The sequence below is a fragment of the Schistocerca americana genome, unplaced genomic scaffold (assembly GCF_021461395.2).
Source record: "Schistocerca americana isolate TAMUIC-IGC-003095 unplaced genomic scaffold, iqSchAmer2.1 HiC_scaffold_509, whole genome shotgun sequence".
Taxonomy (NCBI): Eukaryota; Metazoa; Arthropoda; class Insecta; order Orthoptera; family Acrididae; genus Schistocerca; species Schistocerca americana.
In genome coordinates, this window is record NW_025726246.1 from 5,234 (window position 1) to 22,657 (window position 17,424).

The following is a 17,424-nucleotide window of genomic DNA, read 5'->3' on the forward strand; positions in this document are numbered from 1 at the left end:
GAAAGGTGTCGAGAAAGTGAGTGTGTGTGTGTGTGTGCGTGCGTCCGTGAATTGGCAGTGTTTGGAGGTGGGCGTGCCCTGCATGTGGCCCGGAAGGCTGTTCGTTAGGCGGTAGTGTTGTGTGGACAGGGGAGGGGCATGCGTAACGCTGCTGGCATGGCATTTCGGGAGATGGGAGGGGGCAAACGAGGAAACGAGGAGCGGCGGCCAAAGACGGGACGGGGAGGGGCGCGGTGTGGGTGGCTTGCGCCTGTGCTCGGCGTTGTGGTTTGTGCAAAAGAGGAGGAGAAAAACAATGTGAGTTGCCAGGGAGGGGAGCGGTGTTGTGTTGTGGTTGTCGTGGTGTAGCCGCAGACGCGGCTGTCAGTGAACGTGGCGAGACGGACGGATGCGCGGAGGGGCGGGGGCGGCGCATTTCGCCGGTGCCGTGCCGTGCCTGAAAGCCGCGTGGTCGCTGTGTTGTTGGTGGCGTGGGGGCGAGGAGAGTACCGTACGGGTGTGCTTGTGCGCCGGAAATGGCACACTGCGCCCGCCCGTCTTGGAGGCTGATGGCTGTGGTGTGGAAATGGGGCGCGGTGATGTTGAAGCAGTTGAAGAACAGAAAAGAAACCAAGAAAACGGAAGGCGTGATGCGGCGGTGGTGGTGAGAGCGGGAAAAACAAAACAAAAAAAAAACAACAACAAAAAAGAAGGAAAAACAACAAGAAAACAAAAAGTCTATCAATATTAAAATGTAAATGGAAATGGAAATGGACCCAGGTATGACCTCCCTGCACAAATAGCAGAGAGTCCGATGATGATAATAAAAATGTGCCAGAATGTTAACGTCCCTACAAAACAAACCCAACGATAATATTAATGAAAGAGTGAACCGTATGTAACATTGCAACAGACATAATGAAACCTGATAAATTGTATAAGGGCAGCAGCGTTGACCTTTGGCCCTGTATTCAGAATAAAAAGAGCCAAAGATCGTTACCCCAATGAAAAAGACACTGAAACACGTATGTAACATAGTAGCGATGGCGAGACATTGTAGCATCTGTGACCAGAGAGTTTGCGCTGGACTGCGCGAGTGTTGCGAGCGGTTCCCAGTCAGTCAGTCAGTCAGTCAGTAGTTGTTGCGAGTCCGTAGCTCTGTGTAGTTGAGGGCTGTACTCTGTCAGTAGTCGTCGCGTGCAGTACGCTAATAGTCGTCATGCAGAGCGGTCGGTCAGTAGTAGCAGCCGAGTGCGGTTGTGTGATGTAGGCGGTCGGCAACACTGGTCAAGATGGTGAATAAGGTATACTGTTAATTAATATAATCATTAGATAATGAAAAATTGTAATTATTCTCCAACAAGTTCCCCAATAATAATTTTTATTTCAAAAGCATTTTTCAAACATTTAATTTTTTATTGAACTAAAGAGTTCGTTGCACTTCACATTTCATTCCACTTCTTTGAAGAAAAATGTCACTAAAATCACAAAAAAAGAGAATATTATTATTTGCAATGCAGTTCCTCCAAGCGCTGCGCAACAACCAGAGCAGAAATGTGACATCCATTTATTCGGAGGTAAGACTTTAAGTCTGATTGTTTTGCACAGGGCCAAAGACCGATATTTCGGTTTAATTGAAGTTTCTTGTCACTGAACGGACTTTTTTAAATGTTGTGTGAAGACTTTATATTTGAGTCAGATTGCGAATTTCACATTTTTGTTGCCATTTTCAATACCTCTCATTGTGGGCGAGGTTACAATTAGCGCAATGTCCATTAGCATCCGTAAATAACATTGTCCATTATTTTAAATTTTGCTGGGAGGTTACAACACACACACACACACAAAAAAAAAAAAAAAAAAAAAAAAAAACAAAAAAAAAAAAAACAAAAAATTGCATTTATATCCGCTCCTCAATTGTAGATACCGCTTACACAGCTGTGTGCAATGAATGAGTGCTGGCTGGTAATTAATTGCACTCCTTGGAGGGAAATGCCATAGGAAGTAGTCTTTAAAAAGTGAATGTTTTTCGTTAAGAGACAAAAGTTACTTTAGAAAAAAAGTAATAGTGGGGCTTTTGTTGTTGAACAAAATAAGTACAATGAACATACGTTATCAGATTTGCGCAATGCAGCGTCACACCACCTTTTGATTATAACACAATAGACTATACATCGTCCCGAACCGTGACCAGAGTCGCGAGACGAGCAGAGCACGCCGCCGACGCCCGCTCAGTACAACCGTCCACCCGCTACTACTGTCGACCGACTACTACCTCTCCCGACTCGCGCTACAATATATATATAACAACTGTTCCTGGCGACCCGGTGCGTGCCACTACTGTCGTCTGGCGCGGTCCAAGCGCCGACTAGCAGCGATAAAGAACTCTCTGGTCAGACAGAGATGCTGTCATGCCTCGCCATCGCTCTGGTAATGAATACATACGTGTTGCAGCGTGCGTACCACCGGAACACGCAGTGGCGGAGCCAAAGACTGTGTTGTCGAGGTCGAGTGCGAGCGGGAAGAGAGGCAGCGTCGGCACGGAGATGCAAGCGAGCGCGAGACGCACGGGGGCTGCGGCGTGGCGCGTTTGCGGTCGGCGCCTTTGGTGGCAACGGCCGGGACAAGCAGCGGTGTATGGTGTGGTGCGGGGCGGACAGGGGCGGAGGCGGCGCGACGACGGCATGGGGGCGAAAACGGGACGGGGGACGGCGGATGTTGAGAGGCGTCACGCGCGGACAGGACACAGACACAGAGACACACAGATTGGAAAGGGAGGGTGCGCGGTAGTAGTTGGGAATGTGCGTACCGTGCGGGATGGGAGTGGGCGAGGAACACGGTCGTGGCCCCTGTTTTGGGTGCGTGTGATGACGTCGGTGTGTTGTGGGAAGGGAAGGTGCTGTGGCGGCGGCGCGTAATGGGCGTAGGCCGAAAAGAGAAAGGAACGTGGGCAGTGTGTTGGCAAGCGTCGGTTCGACTGCGACGTTGATGGGCAGGGCAGGGCAGGGCAGGGCAGGGCAGGGCAGGGCAAGGCAAGGTTAATGGTGGTAGGAGTAGGCGTGTGGGCGCAAAAAATCTGCCGCTGCAGGCGGTGCCGTAACCGCCATGGCGGGAAGGAGAGAGGGCCAAAGAAAGAAAGAAAGAAAGAAAGAAAGAAAGAAAGAAGAAGAAAACAAAAAAAAAAGGAGGGGGGGGCGAAAGTGGAGAGGCGGTGGTGTGAGAAGGGCGGGGGCGGGGGCGGAAGGAAGGCAGGAAGGACAAGAGGCGAGGCGACGGCTTGCTTTGTGTATCGGTCGGTCTCTGGCTATGCTTCGTTTTCTGCAGCAGGGTCGGTGCGCGGCGTGGCTCGCGGCAGTGGGAACGCCTGGTGGCTGGACGGCCAGCAATGCGGTTGGATGGGCGGCCACAGCACCGCACCTGTGCCCGAGGAGGAGACGCTGGCGGCGGGCCCTGAGGTGAGGCCGGCTCGGCTGGGGCTGTGGATGTGTAGGTGTGCGCCGCTGCTGCAACAACGAGTAAAACGCGAGAAGAAGGGATGGCGGTAGAGAGAGAAAAAAAAAAAGAGGTCGTGTTGTGTTGATGCGCAGGCAGACGCGTACAGAGGGACGAGCCCGGTCTGCAGCAGGGTGTGGCCGTGCCGAGTGCAGAGCAGCGGCGGCTCGGTTCGGTTCGGCCCGGCCCGGCGGGCCGCGCTGTTGTCGCGGACGTGAGCGCCCCCTGGCGGGTGGCCGGAGGCGGCGCGGCGTGTTGGACGTGTGGCTGGTGGCAGTGCACAATTTGCGAGTGGCTGGCGGTGTGGTGTGGCGGTTGGCGCGTCGGGCGGCGGAGAGGTATGTGTTGCGGGCGCCCTTTGCTGCGCTGCGTCGTTGCGTGTGCCGTACAGGGCGGGCGCTTGTCGACTGTGTGGGCGGTGTGGCGAATTGGCGTGAAACGGCTGCCGAGAGGTGTGTGGTAGCGAGCCGGTCGGTGGTGTCAGTGCGAAGGGGAATGTGCGTGCGTGTTTGGCGGTTTCGGTGTGCTTTTTGCGGCGTGAGAGTGGGAATTAGTGGGGCCGGCTGTTGTGTTGGTTCCTTGTGTCTTGTGTCGCGTAGCTTGATGGCAACGTGGAAGGACGCCGGTTTCGTTTTCGTTTCGAGCCTTGCGTGTGGTTGTCGACGTTGACTGGTTGGCGTGTGCCGATGCACGTGCATGTGTGGGTCGCGAGTGCGTTTTTGGCTGGCTGTGTGTGTGTGTGTGTGTGTGTGTGTGTGTGTGTGTGTGTGTTTTGGGGGGGGAAGGGGGAGGCGGTGGTGAAAGTGCAGTCGTCGGGTGGGGCTGGGGCTGTGCGTCGTGGCGGAAAGGTGGTAGGTTGCGGGAAGCGAGCCCGTCGTTGACGGTGTCGCGTGAGTTGTGAATCGAGTGGGGCGCGGGGCGCGTGGCGCGGGGCGCGGGGCGCGGGACAGGAGCAGCGTGCCGCTGCGTCGTGGTCGTCAGCAGAGGCTGTGCGTGTGCTTGTCCTTTTTGTGGGCGGTTCGTGCGAGGCGTTTTTGTTTTGTGTTGCCCTAGTTGTTAGTTTATTTTGTTTGTGTTTGTTATTTTGAGACGACGACTGGTTGGTGGCGTGCGCGCGAAGTGGCGGTGTGCGCTTCCCGTGTCGTTTGTGTTGTTTTGTTTTTTTGTTTTTGTGTGTTTTTTTTTTTGCACTGGGCCCCGGTGGGTGGGTGCGTGTGTGTCGATTGCCGGCTGGCGAAAGGTGCGCCATCGGCGGGGTGGGTCGCCGGCACAAGTAGAGGCGGCGGCGTTGTTGCTGTTGTTGTGTGGTGTTTGTTTTGTTCGGCTGTGTCGGCGAGCTGTGTTGCGGTGCGTGTGAATGGTGGTGCAAAAGTGCTGGCGTTGGGGCTGCGACTGCGACGGCGGCGAGCCGCGGGCGCGCCATTGATAGTGATGTTGTGAACAGCGGCTGTGTACGGTAGTGGTGTTGTTGTAGCACGACGTGCATCCGGGCCGGCGCGGAAAGCGCAGTTGCGGGCGGTTGCCCTTCGGTGCCAGCCATGTCGCGTGAGCGGCGGGTTGCTCTGGTGTCGACACGTGGTGCTCTGGGTTGTTGTGTGGTGCCCTTTGGCCGGTGGGGGTGGTTCGCGTGTGTCTCGTTCGCGCTCGGTATCTGGTCGTGGTCGTGCTGCTCCCCCGTCTGTCGGCGGTTTTCGACGTCGTCTGTACGTTTTTGTTCGTTTGCGGCGTGCCTGCCGACGTCGTCCCGTCGCGACCTTTCAACCGAAAGTGTGGCGCCCGAAGGTGAACGAACGTAACCCTGACCTCGGCGCTTTACGCTGAGCCGAGCGAACCGAACCGAACCTAACCTGTGGTGTGGTGTGGCGAGGTGAGCTCAGCCTGTGAGCCCCTAACGTCTACGTAAGGTAAGCTGTCCGGCTCACGCCTCACGTTTGAACGCTTTTTTAACCTACGTTTGACGCTTCTTAACCTAGCACTGACCCCTTAACCTAACGTGTAACCTAACCTAACCTAACCTAACCTAACCTAACCTCTGACGCCTGACGTGTTTGAATGCTTAACCTAAGTTTGACGCTTAACCTAACCCAAGTCCCCTTAACCTAACCCACGTCCACCTAACCTAACCTAACCTAACGTAGACGTGTAAACGTAATGTGTAACGCGTAACGTGTAAGGTCGGCTGTCGTGTGTGCTTGACGGCAGATTGGGTTGGTCTGTAGATTCGGATTGCGGTTTGCCTCGGTCGAGGGGTTGGGTCGGAAGCGGCGAGGGGCGGCGGCGCCTGTTGCGCAGGCGGCGTCCGTTTGCGGCGGGCAATTGTTGAGAAACGGCTGTGAATGTTGGCGGGCGAGAGGAGGAGGACGGCGCGCGATGTGGCCCGACGGCTGCGGGCCGATCGGGAAACGGCGGGAGGGCGACGGAAGGCGATGGGGCGGCGGAGGCGCGTTTGCACGGCCGTCATCGCCGCACGCCTCGGCTTGTGTGGCTGTGGCGCCGGCCGCGCTGGCCGGGCTGCCGCGGCGACGGTGTGGGAGTTTTGCCGAAGGTTTGGCCATTGTGGCGGGTCGTCGGCTGGGGCTGTGGGGGCGGCATTTGGGCGGGGGCGGCGATTCTCGGCGGGCCGACCCAGGCTGTAGCGCGCGGTAGCTGCAGTTTGGCCGTGGTTTGCGGCGCTGCCGTGGCGACTGGTTGGCGACTGTGGTGTGGCTGTGTGTAGCCCCATCCTCGGTGGTTTGAAAGGCGCGGGCGGTTGTGGCGCAGGTTTGGGGCTGCTCCGCACAGGCTGTCGGACGTTGGGCGGTAGCAAGCGCGGGAGGCGCGGCGCGGCGGCGCGCAGAGTGGCGGCCGCTCTCTCGGCCGTCCGCGCCCGCCCGCGACACTGGCTGGGCCTTGTGATTCTCTGCTCTGCTGCTGTGCTGTGCTTGCGTGCCTGCCGTCCCGCTCGCTCTCGCTGTGTGTTACGCGCGTCGTCGAAATGGCAGATCAGGCGGCTACGAACGAGACTGCTGCGGCACCCGCCGCCACCGGCACTACGAAGAAGGCCAAGTCTGCGTCGTCTGCGAAGAAGCCGCGCGCCAAGCCTGCGCACCCGCGCACCTCTGAGATGGTGACGGCCGCCATCAAGAGTCTGAAGGAGCGCGGCGGGTCGTCGCTGCAGGCGATCAAGAAGTACATAGCCGCGCACTACAAGCTGGACGCGGAGAAGCTGGCGCCGTTTATCAAGAAGTACCTCAAGTCGGCCGTCGTGGCGGGCGAGCTGGTGCAGACGAAGGGGAAGGGCGCGTCCGGCTCGTTCAAGCTTGCCGGCGCCGGCGGCGGGGGGGCGGCCGAGGGCGGCAAGGCTCGTGCTGGCGGTGCCAAGAAGAAGCGCGCCGCTCCGGCCAGCAAGGAGAAGAAGGGCGCCCGTGCGGCCGGCGCAAAGAAGGCTGGTGGCGTGAAGGCGGCGACCGGTCGGAAGGCGGGCGCCGCCAAGAAGGCGTCTGCGGCGTCGGCCGCTCCCGCGGGTGCGAAGAAGGCGGCTGCGGCCAAGCCGGCCAAGGCCAAGTCGCCGTCGAAGGCGAAGAAGGCCGCCAAGGTTCCGACGAAGAAGCCGAAGGCGCCGCGCCCGAAGAAGGCGACGACGCCGTCTAAGGCGAAGGCTTCGCCCAAGAAGAAGAAGTAGAGTAGAGTAGAGGAGAAAGAGATGGGAAAGGAAGGGTTTGGCGCTTGACTCCGTCGTCCCCACCCCCCGTCGTCGTCTAGTGGCGCGCAAGAGACGCGCGGCCCAAAACGGCCCTTCTCAGGGCCATCAAAGCACGTCGGGGAAGGTTTTGATTGTCGTGTTGCGTTTGGTGTGGGTGTCTGTCTGGCGTTTCTGTATGCCCGTGGGGATGCTGTTTGCGTGCCGTGGTGGTTGGATTGCGGGGGTCGGTGGCGGGTGTGGGCGGCGGTAGCGGTAAGCGGTGTTGTTGTTGTTGTTGTTGTTGTCGTGGTTGATTGTCGCCGTGTTTGTGGCGGCGGCCGACGGTTGGTTTTCTGTCACGTTGTTTTGTTTGAATACGTTGGTTGGCTTGCCTGCGTTCGTTCTTCTCGGATGTCTGTCTTGTCTAGTCGTGTCTGGTCTTTGTTTTGTTTTGTTCCTTTGTGTGTGTGTGTGTTATGTTTTGCAACGGGGGGCACGTTGAGATGTGGAAGGAGTCGGCGGGGATTTCGGTGGCGTGTAGAGCGAGCGAGCGCGCCTGCCTGGCCGTTGGCCGTCGGAGTGGAGTGCGGGTTTTTTTTTTTTTTGTTTTCGAAACGAAAGCGGCGGCCGGCCAGCCAGCCACCCGTGCGGTGTGACGTCGGCCGTTGGGTATTGTGCGCTTTGAGCGCCGGGGAGGGATGATGTGTGATTGTTGCGCGCTGGTAGCAGGCAGGCAGAGTGAGCGGGTGTGGCGGACGGACGGACGGGAAGTGGTGGTTTTTGTTTTTGGGTTGCGGGGCGAGAGGCAGGCGACCGACAAAGTTTGCTCGCGACGGAGAGATGTTAGTGGCCCTGAAAAGGGCCGTTTTTGTTTGTGCGGTGCGGTGCCGCGGCGCGGTTTAGGCGCGCTCGCCGCGGATGCGGCGCGCGAGCTGGATGTCCTTGGGCATGATGGTGACGCGCTTGGCGTGGATTGCGCACAGGTTGGTGTCTTCGAAGAGGCCGACGAGGTAGGCCTCGCTGGCCTCCTGCAGGGCCATGACTGCGGAGCTCTGGAAGCGCAGGTCGGTCTTGAAGTCCTGGGCGATCTCGCGCACTAGGCGCTGGAATGGCAGCTTGCGGATGAGCAGCTCTGTGCTCTTCTGGTAGCGCCTGATTTCTCGCAGGGCGACGGTGCCCGGCCTGTAGCGGTGGGGCTTCTTGACGCCTCCGGTGGCGGGCGCGCTCTTCCTCGCCGCCTTGGTGGCGAGCTGTTTGCGCGGCGCCTTTCCGCCGGTGGACTTGCGGGCCGTTTGCTTTGTGCGGGCCATGGCGGTAGCGGTAGCGGTAGCGGAGCGGCGTGCGTGGAGGTTAGGTGCGGCGCGGCGTCCGGTGCTGCCTTGACAACGGGCCCGCGCGCCTCCGTGCTGCGCTTATATGCCCTCGGTTGCGCGTGGTGGGGGGAGGGCGGGCCAGAGTCTATATAGGGGGGCGGCGGGCGCGCTGGGCGCAGACCGTAGCCGACTCGCCAGCCGCTGCAGCTGCTGTTTGTGCACGTTTTGCTTTGCCCGAGGAAGGAAGGATGACAGGCCGCGGCAAGGGAGGAAAGGGGCTCGGCAAGGGTGGCGCCAAGCGGCACCGCAAGGTGTTGCGCGACAACATCCAGGGCATCACGAAGCCCGCCATCCGCCGCCTGGCTCGCAGGGGCGGCGTGAAGCGCATCTCTGGTCTGATCTACGAGGAGACCCGCGGGGTGCTGAAGGTGTTCCTGGAGAACGTGATCCGCGACGCGGTGACGTACACTGAGCACGCCAAGCGCAAGACTGTGACGGCCATGGACGTGGTGTACGCCCTGAAGAGGCAGGGGCGCACCCTGTACGGTTTCGGCGGTTAGGCTGCGTCGCAGCGGGCGCTGGCCTTCCCGCGGCCGTGCTTGTGGGTGGGAGAGACTAGAAAACGGCCCTTTTCAGGGCCACCACACTGTTCGGAAGTTGAAAAGTGCGAAAGAGTCTGTGTTGTTGCTGCGTGTGTTTGTTTGTTTGTTTCTTTCTTTCTTTCTTTCCGTTTGAGCGACGTGATGTGACTGGGAGGGGAGAAGGAAAGGAAACGTGTCATGTGGCTGGCTGTGTGTGGAGCTGCTTCGTTTGTGTGTTTGTTATTGTGTGTCTTTGTATCGATCGCGACGGAGATGGCGGGCTGTGTGTTGTTGTGCGAGAGGCGGTGATTATTTGCTTGCGTGGTTTGGCTCTGTGTGTTTGTTTGCGGCGGCGTTGGGGTTTCCGAGGCAAGGCGTGTGGGCATAGGCGGCCGGATCAGCTGTTTCGTTCGTGTCGACGGCCGTTGCGCGCGGGAGTGGAGGGCGGTGTGTCGACACGCCTCCCTTTAACAATGGTCATTATTGCTGCCGTTGTCGGTTTGGAAGGCGACTGCGACCGTGCAAAATGTGTGTGTGTTGGGCCACACGGGCTGTGTGGACGACAAGATGGCGGACGTGCGCCGGCGGCGGCTGTGCTGTGACAGTGCAAAGTTAAAAAACAAAACAAGGTGCGGCGAGGACGACTGAAATTTTGCTTTGGACGTAGGTTTGTGTGGTGGCCCTGAAAAGGGCCGATTGTTGTGGGCCGAGCCGGCAAAGCGCGTTGCGTGCAGGGGAGCACGCGGCGCTGCGATTGCCTGGCCTCCTTTAGGCCTTCTTCTCGGTCTTCTTTGGCAGCAGGACGGCCTGGATGTTGGGCAGGACACCACCCTGTGCGATGGTGACGCCCGACAGGAGCTTGTTGAGCTCCTCGTCGTTGCGGATGGCAAGCTGCAGGTGGCGCGGGATGATGCGCGTCTTCTTGTTGTCGCGGGCCGCGTTTCCGGCCAGCTCGAGCACCTCAGCCGCGAGGTACTCCATGACGGCGGCGAGGTAGACGGGCGCCCCGGCGCCGACGCGCTCTGCGTAGTTTCCCTTGCGCAGGAGGCGGTGGATTCTGCCGACCGGGAACTGGAGCCCAGCCCTGCTTGAGCGGGACTTTGACTTGCCCTTGACTTTGCCTCCCTTTCCGCGTCCGGACATGGCGATGGGCTAGCGACGGTGCACACGAAACGGAAACGAAAACGACCGGTGCGAGCGGCAGCGAGTCGAGCAGCGGAGTGCGTGCCGGCGCACTCTCTCGCACTCGCATTAAAACTCTGGCTACATAAGCCAGGTGTAAAGGCAGTCTAAGCAGCGGAGCTGCTGTTCCTGCGGGGACCTCGTTAGTGGGTGCAGTGGACCTAACAGGGTGAGCTGTCCTCACTGGGCGTCGTTCATTGTGACGCCCTCTGTTTCGACATCGGGCGGCGAGAGATAATTACTCTCGCAGTAGATCTGGCCAACGAGTCGTTGGCCTGTGGTGGACCTGGCGGCCCAGACCACGAATCAAGCGGCTGCCAGACCGTTCTGCATTGCTGTAGAACTGCCGGGCGATTTGCCGGAAGCGATCCCGGAGGAAGGGGATCCCAGCTTCTTCATGGAGCAGCCTCGTCGGATAGCGAAGTGGCTTGTGGAGCGCTAGTCGCAGCGCCCTGTTTTGCAGTCGTTGGAGCGTCGCAATGTGCGTCGCGGCCGCGTTACCCCACACCACAGCCGCGTATTCCAGTACCGGCCGAACAAGGGACAGGTACATGGTGAGGCCATGGCGTGGAGGGAGAGTCGATGACGGGTTGAGCAGTGGGTAAAGCGCACGAAGGCGCCCCACTGCCCGCCCTCGGACGTCACGGATGTGTGGCAGCCACGTCAGGTGTCTGTCCAACGTCACCCCGAGGTAGTTGCCGGTCCGCGACCAGGGGATGGGGCCCCCCATGATCGTGACCGGCGGTAGGTCCGGTGGCAGCCTCTTTCTGCTGAAGATGACAGCCTGACTCTTCGCAGCGTTGAACTTCAAGCGCCATTTCGTGGACCAGGCGCCCAGGACGTCACATCCGAGCTGGAGGCGACGGCGCATCTCGGCCGCATTCATGCTGCGGGTGAACAACGCCGTGTCGTCGGCATAAAGTGCCAACTCCACGCGTGCCACCCGCGGGGCGTCGGCGGTGTACAGGGAGTACAGCAGGGGGCCGAGGACCGACCCCTGCGGCACCCCCGCTCGAATCTGCCGGTCGGTGGAAGTGCCTCCATCTGCTCGGACGTGGAAAGTGCGTCCCGAGAGATACGAGCGCAGCAGGACTACGTGCGACGTCGGTACCCCGTGCGCAAAAAGTTTGTACACGAGGCCGTCGTGCCACACGCAGTCGAAGGCCTTGGAGACGTCGAGAAGCACCGCCCCTAGGTACTCCCGCGTCTCCAGCGCTCGCATCGCCTGCTCCACGAGACGCAGCAACTGCTGCGTGGTAGAGTGGCCGCACCGGAAACCAAACTGCTCCTCGGGAATGAGTTGCTGTTCCGTCACGTGGCGCAGCAGCCGCTCCGCGTACAACCTCTCAAACACTTTTGAGAGGGACGGGAGCAGACTGATCGGCCGGTAGTTCGCGGCCTGACGTGGATCCTTGCCGCTCTTGGGGATGGCAACCACTTCCGCGTGTTTCCACGCGGAAGGGAAGGTCCCAGAGCGGAGGATACTGTTAAAGATGTCCGCCAGAGATTGGTGTACCTCCGGCGGAAGCATCCGCAACAGGCAGTTGGTGACACCATCCGTGCCACCCGCCTTCTTCGGGTTGAGACGACGGAGCTGCAGGTCCACTTCCTCGGCTGTGATTTGCTCGATCACGTCGTCTTCCTGTCGCGCAGCGAGAAAAACCGGCAGGCGCTCTGCCACCAGACGGACGTGATCGGGATCGACCACGCCATCAGCAGGTTGAAAGTTTTCTGCGAACGTGTCCGCGAGGATGCCTGCTTTCGCATCTGGTTCGCAGACAACGTCCGCACCCACATGGAGAGGTGGGACTCGCTGACGACGACGAAGGAAACGCTTAGCGGTCCGCCAAGCGCTGCCGTCCGTCGTTGTAAGAGTGGCCACAAGACCCGCCCAGTCCCGATGACGATGGTCGTCGATGGCGGCCCGAATCTCGCGCCGCGCCCTGTTGAGGCGGCGCTTCGTGTCAGGCAGCCGTGTGAGCTGCCACTCCCGAAAGAGGCGATTCTTGTTTGTGATCGCCTCGAGGATGTGTGGCGGGAGTTGGCGCGACATCTCTCGCGGCCGTCCTGGCCGCCTGGGGGTGGCCGCCTCCGCTGCAGCCAGTGTGTGCCGCGTGAAGAAGGCCAACGCTTCGTCAGCCCCTTGCACAGCGGGATCGGGCGCGCCCTCGAGGCGGTCGAGGACCTCGACACGAAAGCGCGCCTCGTCTATGCCTCGGAAGTTGTGTCGGTCGGACGGCATAGATGCACCGATGACGTCCATGTCGAAGACCACCGGGAGGTGATCGGACGACATGGCACATCTAACGGTGGCGGACGTGAAGTGCCCAACACCTTTGAGCACGGCGATGTCGAGCACGTCAGACTGGCCGCGATGGGGGAAGACGGTGTGCTCATAAGGCCCCAGTACTATCGCACCATGCCGTTGCGTGACGCGAAGGAGGCGGCGGCCGCTGGCGTTAGTGATGCGGGAGTTCCACTGAGGGTGCTTGGCGTTCAAGTCACCCGCAATGAAGACTTTCCCGCGCAGTGCCAGCAGGGCGTCGACGTCAGCCTCCTGAAGCAGTCCCCTCGGCGGCCTGTAGGCCGCAACGAAGGTGATGACCCCTGCCGTCGTGGTGACAGCCACCCCAGTGGCCTCCATTGCAGCGAGGGGCGGAAGCTGGACTTCGTGATGTTTGAGGGACGCCTTGATGTAGATGGCCGTCCCTCCGCCGTGGGTCAGCCTGTCGGTGCGGTAGCACCGATAGTTGGCCACCCTCACGTGTATTCCCGGCTTCAGGAAGGTCTCGCACACGAGGCAGATGTCAATTGCCTCGTCGCGCAAGAACTCCCTGAATTCCCCTTGTTGGGGGACCAAGCTGTTTGCGTTGAAGGCGCAAACGGTGAGGCCATGGATATGGCGATTATCCATGGCACGGCGGAGTTGCAACGCCGGCCTGAAGGGCCGACGTGACCGCGGTGACGAGCACCGGGAGCTGCTCGAGCAGCTGGCTCAACGACCGCAAGAGCGATCGGAGCTCAGCTGCGTCGGTGGCCATGGGGGCGGTGGGGGCCGCTGGGGCGGCCTCCGCCACTGGGGCGGCCGCTCCGTACTAGGCGACTGCCGCGGAGCATCGGCAGCCGGTCGCGGCGCAGCACGAGGCGTCGTCTTCTGCGGCGGCAGAGTGTCTTCGACAGTCCGTCGTGCAGCGGCAGGGGTGGCCCGGCCCGCACGCCGGCGACGCCTGCGCGGGGCGGCAGCCCGCGCGCCCTGCGTGGGCGCGGGGGCTGCCACCCCCACGGGCGAAGCCGTGGACGGCGCGGTCGGTGGCCGCGTCTCACGCTCCACCTGCGCCGAACTTCGGGTGGCGGAAGCTGGTCCTCGCTTGGTGGCGGCAGCAAAGCTGGTGGACGGGTGCACCTTACGAGAAGGAGCGGTCCCTCCCCTCGGTTGATTTCGGCCCCGTTTGAAGGCCGAGCAGCCTCGATAGCTGGCAACGTGCGTGCCGCCGCAATTGCAGCACGTCGGTTTGTCTTCCCTGGCAAGCCCGCAAGACTTGCTCTCGTGCCCGCCCGCGCACTTAACGCAGCGGGGCGACATGGAGCAGTAGCGGGAGACATGGTCGAGCCTTTGGCAGGAAAAGCACTGGGCCCTCTTGCCTTTGGCCCGGAGAGGTTCCACTGCGACCTTGACGCGGCCGACCCGCTGCACCTGGAATATCTTCCGATTTTCCAGGTTGTCAACGAGGACAACCTGGTACAGTGGCATGTCGCGATGCGTACGTGGAGACTTCATTAGTCCGGTGGACCGGACGCCGAAGCCTAGGTCCTCGAGCTCCTCGCGAAGGTAGTCCGCACCAAACTTGAGGGGAAGGTGGCGGAATACCACCTTCAGAAGTTTGAGCGGCTCAGAGGGGTGCGTGTAGCACGGGAGGCCATCTTTGCAGATGGCGTCCATCACCGCGCGGTACTCCTCGTTGGTCGACACTGTGACCTTGTAAAGGTCACGGCCAGCGTTCTTGACAGTGGCGGACGTGGCCACCCTGTCCAGTTTTTGCTGGAACTCCTTGTATTCGCCAGCCCACTGGATGACTATAGGCGGCGGCTTCTTTTGGGCCGGCGCCGGAGGCGCGGCGCCATCCTCCATCGCATCGTCGCTGACGCCCGCAAACGTGTTGGCGGTCGGCAGCGGGGTCGGTAGCTGCAGCGCAGCGGCCCTGGCAGTGTGCCGCCGGGGCGGGGCGACAAAACCATCCTCGTCCGGCTGTCGGGAAGCAGCAGGTGAACGAGTGGGCCGCCGCGTGGTCTTCGTCGATTTCTGCGCGGCGGTGCTCCGGGAGGAGCCCGCGAGAGTCAGCCCAGACTCGGTGGTGGAGGTGCGGGAGGCCCTGGTGGCCTTCTTCCGCGGCCTCGCTCCTTCAGATGTCTGAGAGGGAGTGTCAGAGTCGTCATGCGTCACAGCCCGGCGCTTTCTGGGCGCGCGGGGAGCGTCAAGGTCGGTGTCACGGCGCTCCGACTCGGCAATCGCCTCAGCCAGATTTGCGTCGGGCAGGTCCATGTCCTCCATCTCGGTAGCTGCAGCTAGCGCAGCCACGGGCTCTTCTCGTGTCTCCGGGGCCAGGGGGGCAACCGGGGGCACATCGACCTCTTCAGTGGTCGAGGCCAGCGGCGCAACTCCCGCCGAGGCCGCCACCGCCGGGACCGCAAAATCGTGCGATGCGACCGGCGGGGCTCTCGGTGGCACACCCGACACATGCTGCCTCGTGTGCGGTAGAGCGGCAGCCTTCTGAATGTTGCAGAAGGCGAGAATAGCCGCCTCGTCGTCCTCTCGACCAGGGTAGGGGCCCCCGTGGGCGAGTTTGTTCATGAGAATGAACACTCGATCGCGAGGGTGCGCGTCAAAATCCGATGAGTCAAACCCATCAGCGTCAGTTGTCGAAAGCCGGTTCGTCATAAGTGGGGGGCCGGATGGGGCCGCCATCGGGATCAACTCAGTCGCCTGAGCTGGCCCCGACGGACGGCGATCCCCCACACCCTTCGCAAGTAAAGCATCCTCTCTCATCGACATCTCGAACCGCAATGCGTGCGTCGCGTGCGTGCGTGCGTGCGTCGCGTCGCGTGCCGGCGCAGCCGGGGTGGGGGTGCTTTATGGGCTCGGGTGCGGCGGCCGGTTGCGCGCGCGCCCCATTGGTCGGCGGCCGCAACAGGGCGAGCTGGTAAAGGTGCGGCGGCGGCTGGCGGCGGGTGCCACTGTGTGGGGAGACGCTGACTAGAGCGGAGCGCTTGCTACTGGTGTTGCTGCTGCCGTACGTTGGTTCGAGATGCCGCCCAAGACTAGCGGGAAGGCCGCCAAGAAGGCTGGCAAGGCGCAGAAGAACATTTCGAAGGGCGACAAGAAGAAGAAGCGCAAGAGGAAGGAGAGCTATGCCATCTACATCTACAAGGTGCTGAAGCAGGTGCACCCTGACACGGGCATCTCGTCGAAGGCGATGAGCATCATGAACAGCTTCGTGAACGACATTTTCGAGCGCATTGCGGCCGAGGCTTCTCGCCTGGCGCACTACAACAAGCGCTCGACCATCACGTCCCGCGAGATCCAGACCGCTGTGCGGCTGTTGCTGCCTGGCGAGCTGGCCAAGCACGCCGTGAGCGAGGGCACGAAGGCGGTGACCAAGTACACGAGCTCCAAGTAAGGAGGTGGCTCTGGAATGGAAGGAAGGATGGAGAAGGCTCCTCCGTTGCGAGAGCGGCAAAACGGCCCTTTTCAGGGCCACCAACTTGCCTTTTGCGGGAAGGGCGGAATTGTTGTTGTTGTTGTTGTTGTTGTTGTTGTTTGTGTGGACGGCTGTGATGTATGTGTGCATTTTGATTGTGGGTGGGGGGGGCGCGTCAAAGCGTGTTGCGCGGGGTACGGCCACGAGGTTGGTCGCCGTGGCGTGGAATGGTGGCACGCCTCGTTGGCGTGGTTTTTGACCCATTGGTGTTGTTGGTGTGTGTGTGTGTGTGTGTGTGTGTGTGTGTGTGTGTGTGTGTGTGTGTTACCCGTCTGCGAGGGGGGACAGTGCGATCGGCGACTTTTGTGTCACCGTAACGACGGCCGTTTGCGGGTTTGTTTTTTTTTGCACATCATACATGGCGAGGGTGAAATGTGAAATGTTTTCGTTTGGTTTGTTTTTTTTTTGCCGCCCACTATTCCCTTTGCTGTACGCCGAGTTTGACAATGGTGCGACGTAACTGCAGCGTGGAGGTGTGTGAGTGACGTTGAAATGAACGTGCCATTAAGACGCATTGTTGTTGTATTGTACTGTACGTGTACGGCGACACGCACGATGATGTACCATTCGACTCTGATGTTTGATAGCCGTGTCTGACTGATTGCGTACGACGCACGCACACCGATGTCGTCATTCAAGATGCACGCGTGTCCAGTGCAGTACAGTAAGCGCGACGACGGCGGCGGCGGCGGCGGCGGTCGTTTGTTTGGCGAATGTCTGTACACGTGTTTGTCTGTGTCCATCCGGTATGTATTTGTTTGTTTGAAAGTGTTTTGTGTGTCGGTGACGTGGTCCGATCCGTCGCCCCCTGAGTAACTGTCGATCGGCGCGATAGACCGGCGTCACGCAACTGAACCGAAGTCGTGGGCACACCCGTCATACTGTTGTACACCGTCGCGCTGAGAACGGTAACGAAAGGTTGACTTTGATCGGTCGAATGTCTGGGCAGAACGTGAGGAATGAGGCACGAGTGCAAGGAGGGGGGGCAAAAGAGAGAGGAAGGGAAAAAGGGGAGAAACGCATTCGTAGAGCAACGGAACGCTCCCGTGTCGGAGGCGTATTGGAGCCGCACTGAAATGCGTTTAACGGCGGCGCGGCTGCAAGTGTCTGCCGTGGTGAACGTTACCTTTGACGGCTGCATTGGGCTTTGCCTTTGCTTTTTTTGCTTTCGCTTTCGCTTTCCCGGATGTACGTAACGTTTGTTGATATGGTTCTGAGGAAGAGTGTATGACAGTGCCGTGCCGTCCATGTTCGTGTGCCCTCCCATTGTGTGTATGCTATTGTCTGTGTACTTGAATGATGTATGTAGGTGTTAGTGGACATGTTTTACCAGTGGGGGGAAATGGATCGTCGATAGTTGCCGTCACTCTGTCACGGTCGAGATGACGCACCCTCCGTACAGAAAGGTGTCGAGAAAGTGAGTGTGTGTGTGTGTGTGCGTGCGTCCGTGAATTGGCAGT

General features: G+C 60.2%; 1 protein-coding gene across 1 annotated transcript; it reads right to left on the reverse strand.

Moving 5' to 3' along the window:
* Positions 1-13,220: 13,220 nt before the first annotated feature.
* Positions 13,221-15,258, reverse strand: LOC124585868 (nucleolar protein dao-5-like; the record flags this gene model as incomplete). The annotated part of the gene is made up of 2 exons (XM_047131394.1): positions 14,120-15,258; positions 13,221-13,594 (listed from the first exon to the last, which is right to left on the reverse strand). Coding segments are annotated over exons 1-2 (1,513 nt in total), but the record flags the coding sequence as incomplete, so codon positions are not given.
* Between the last annotated feature and the right edge of the window lie 2,166 nt (positions 15,259-17,424).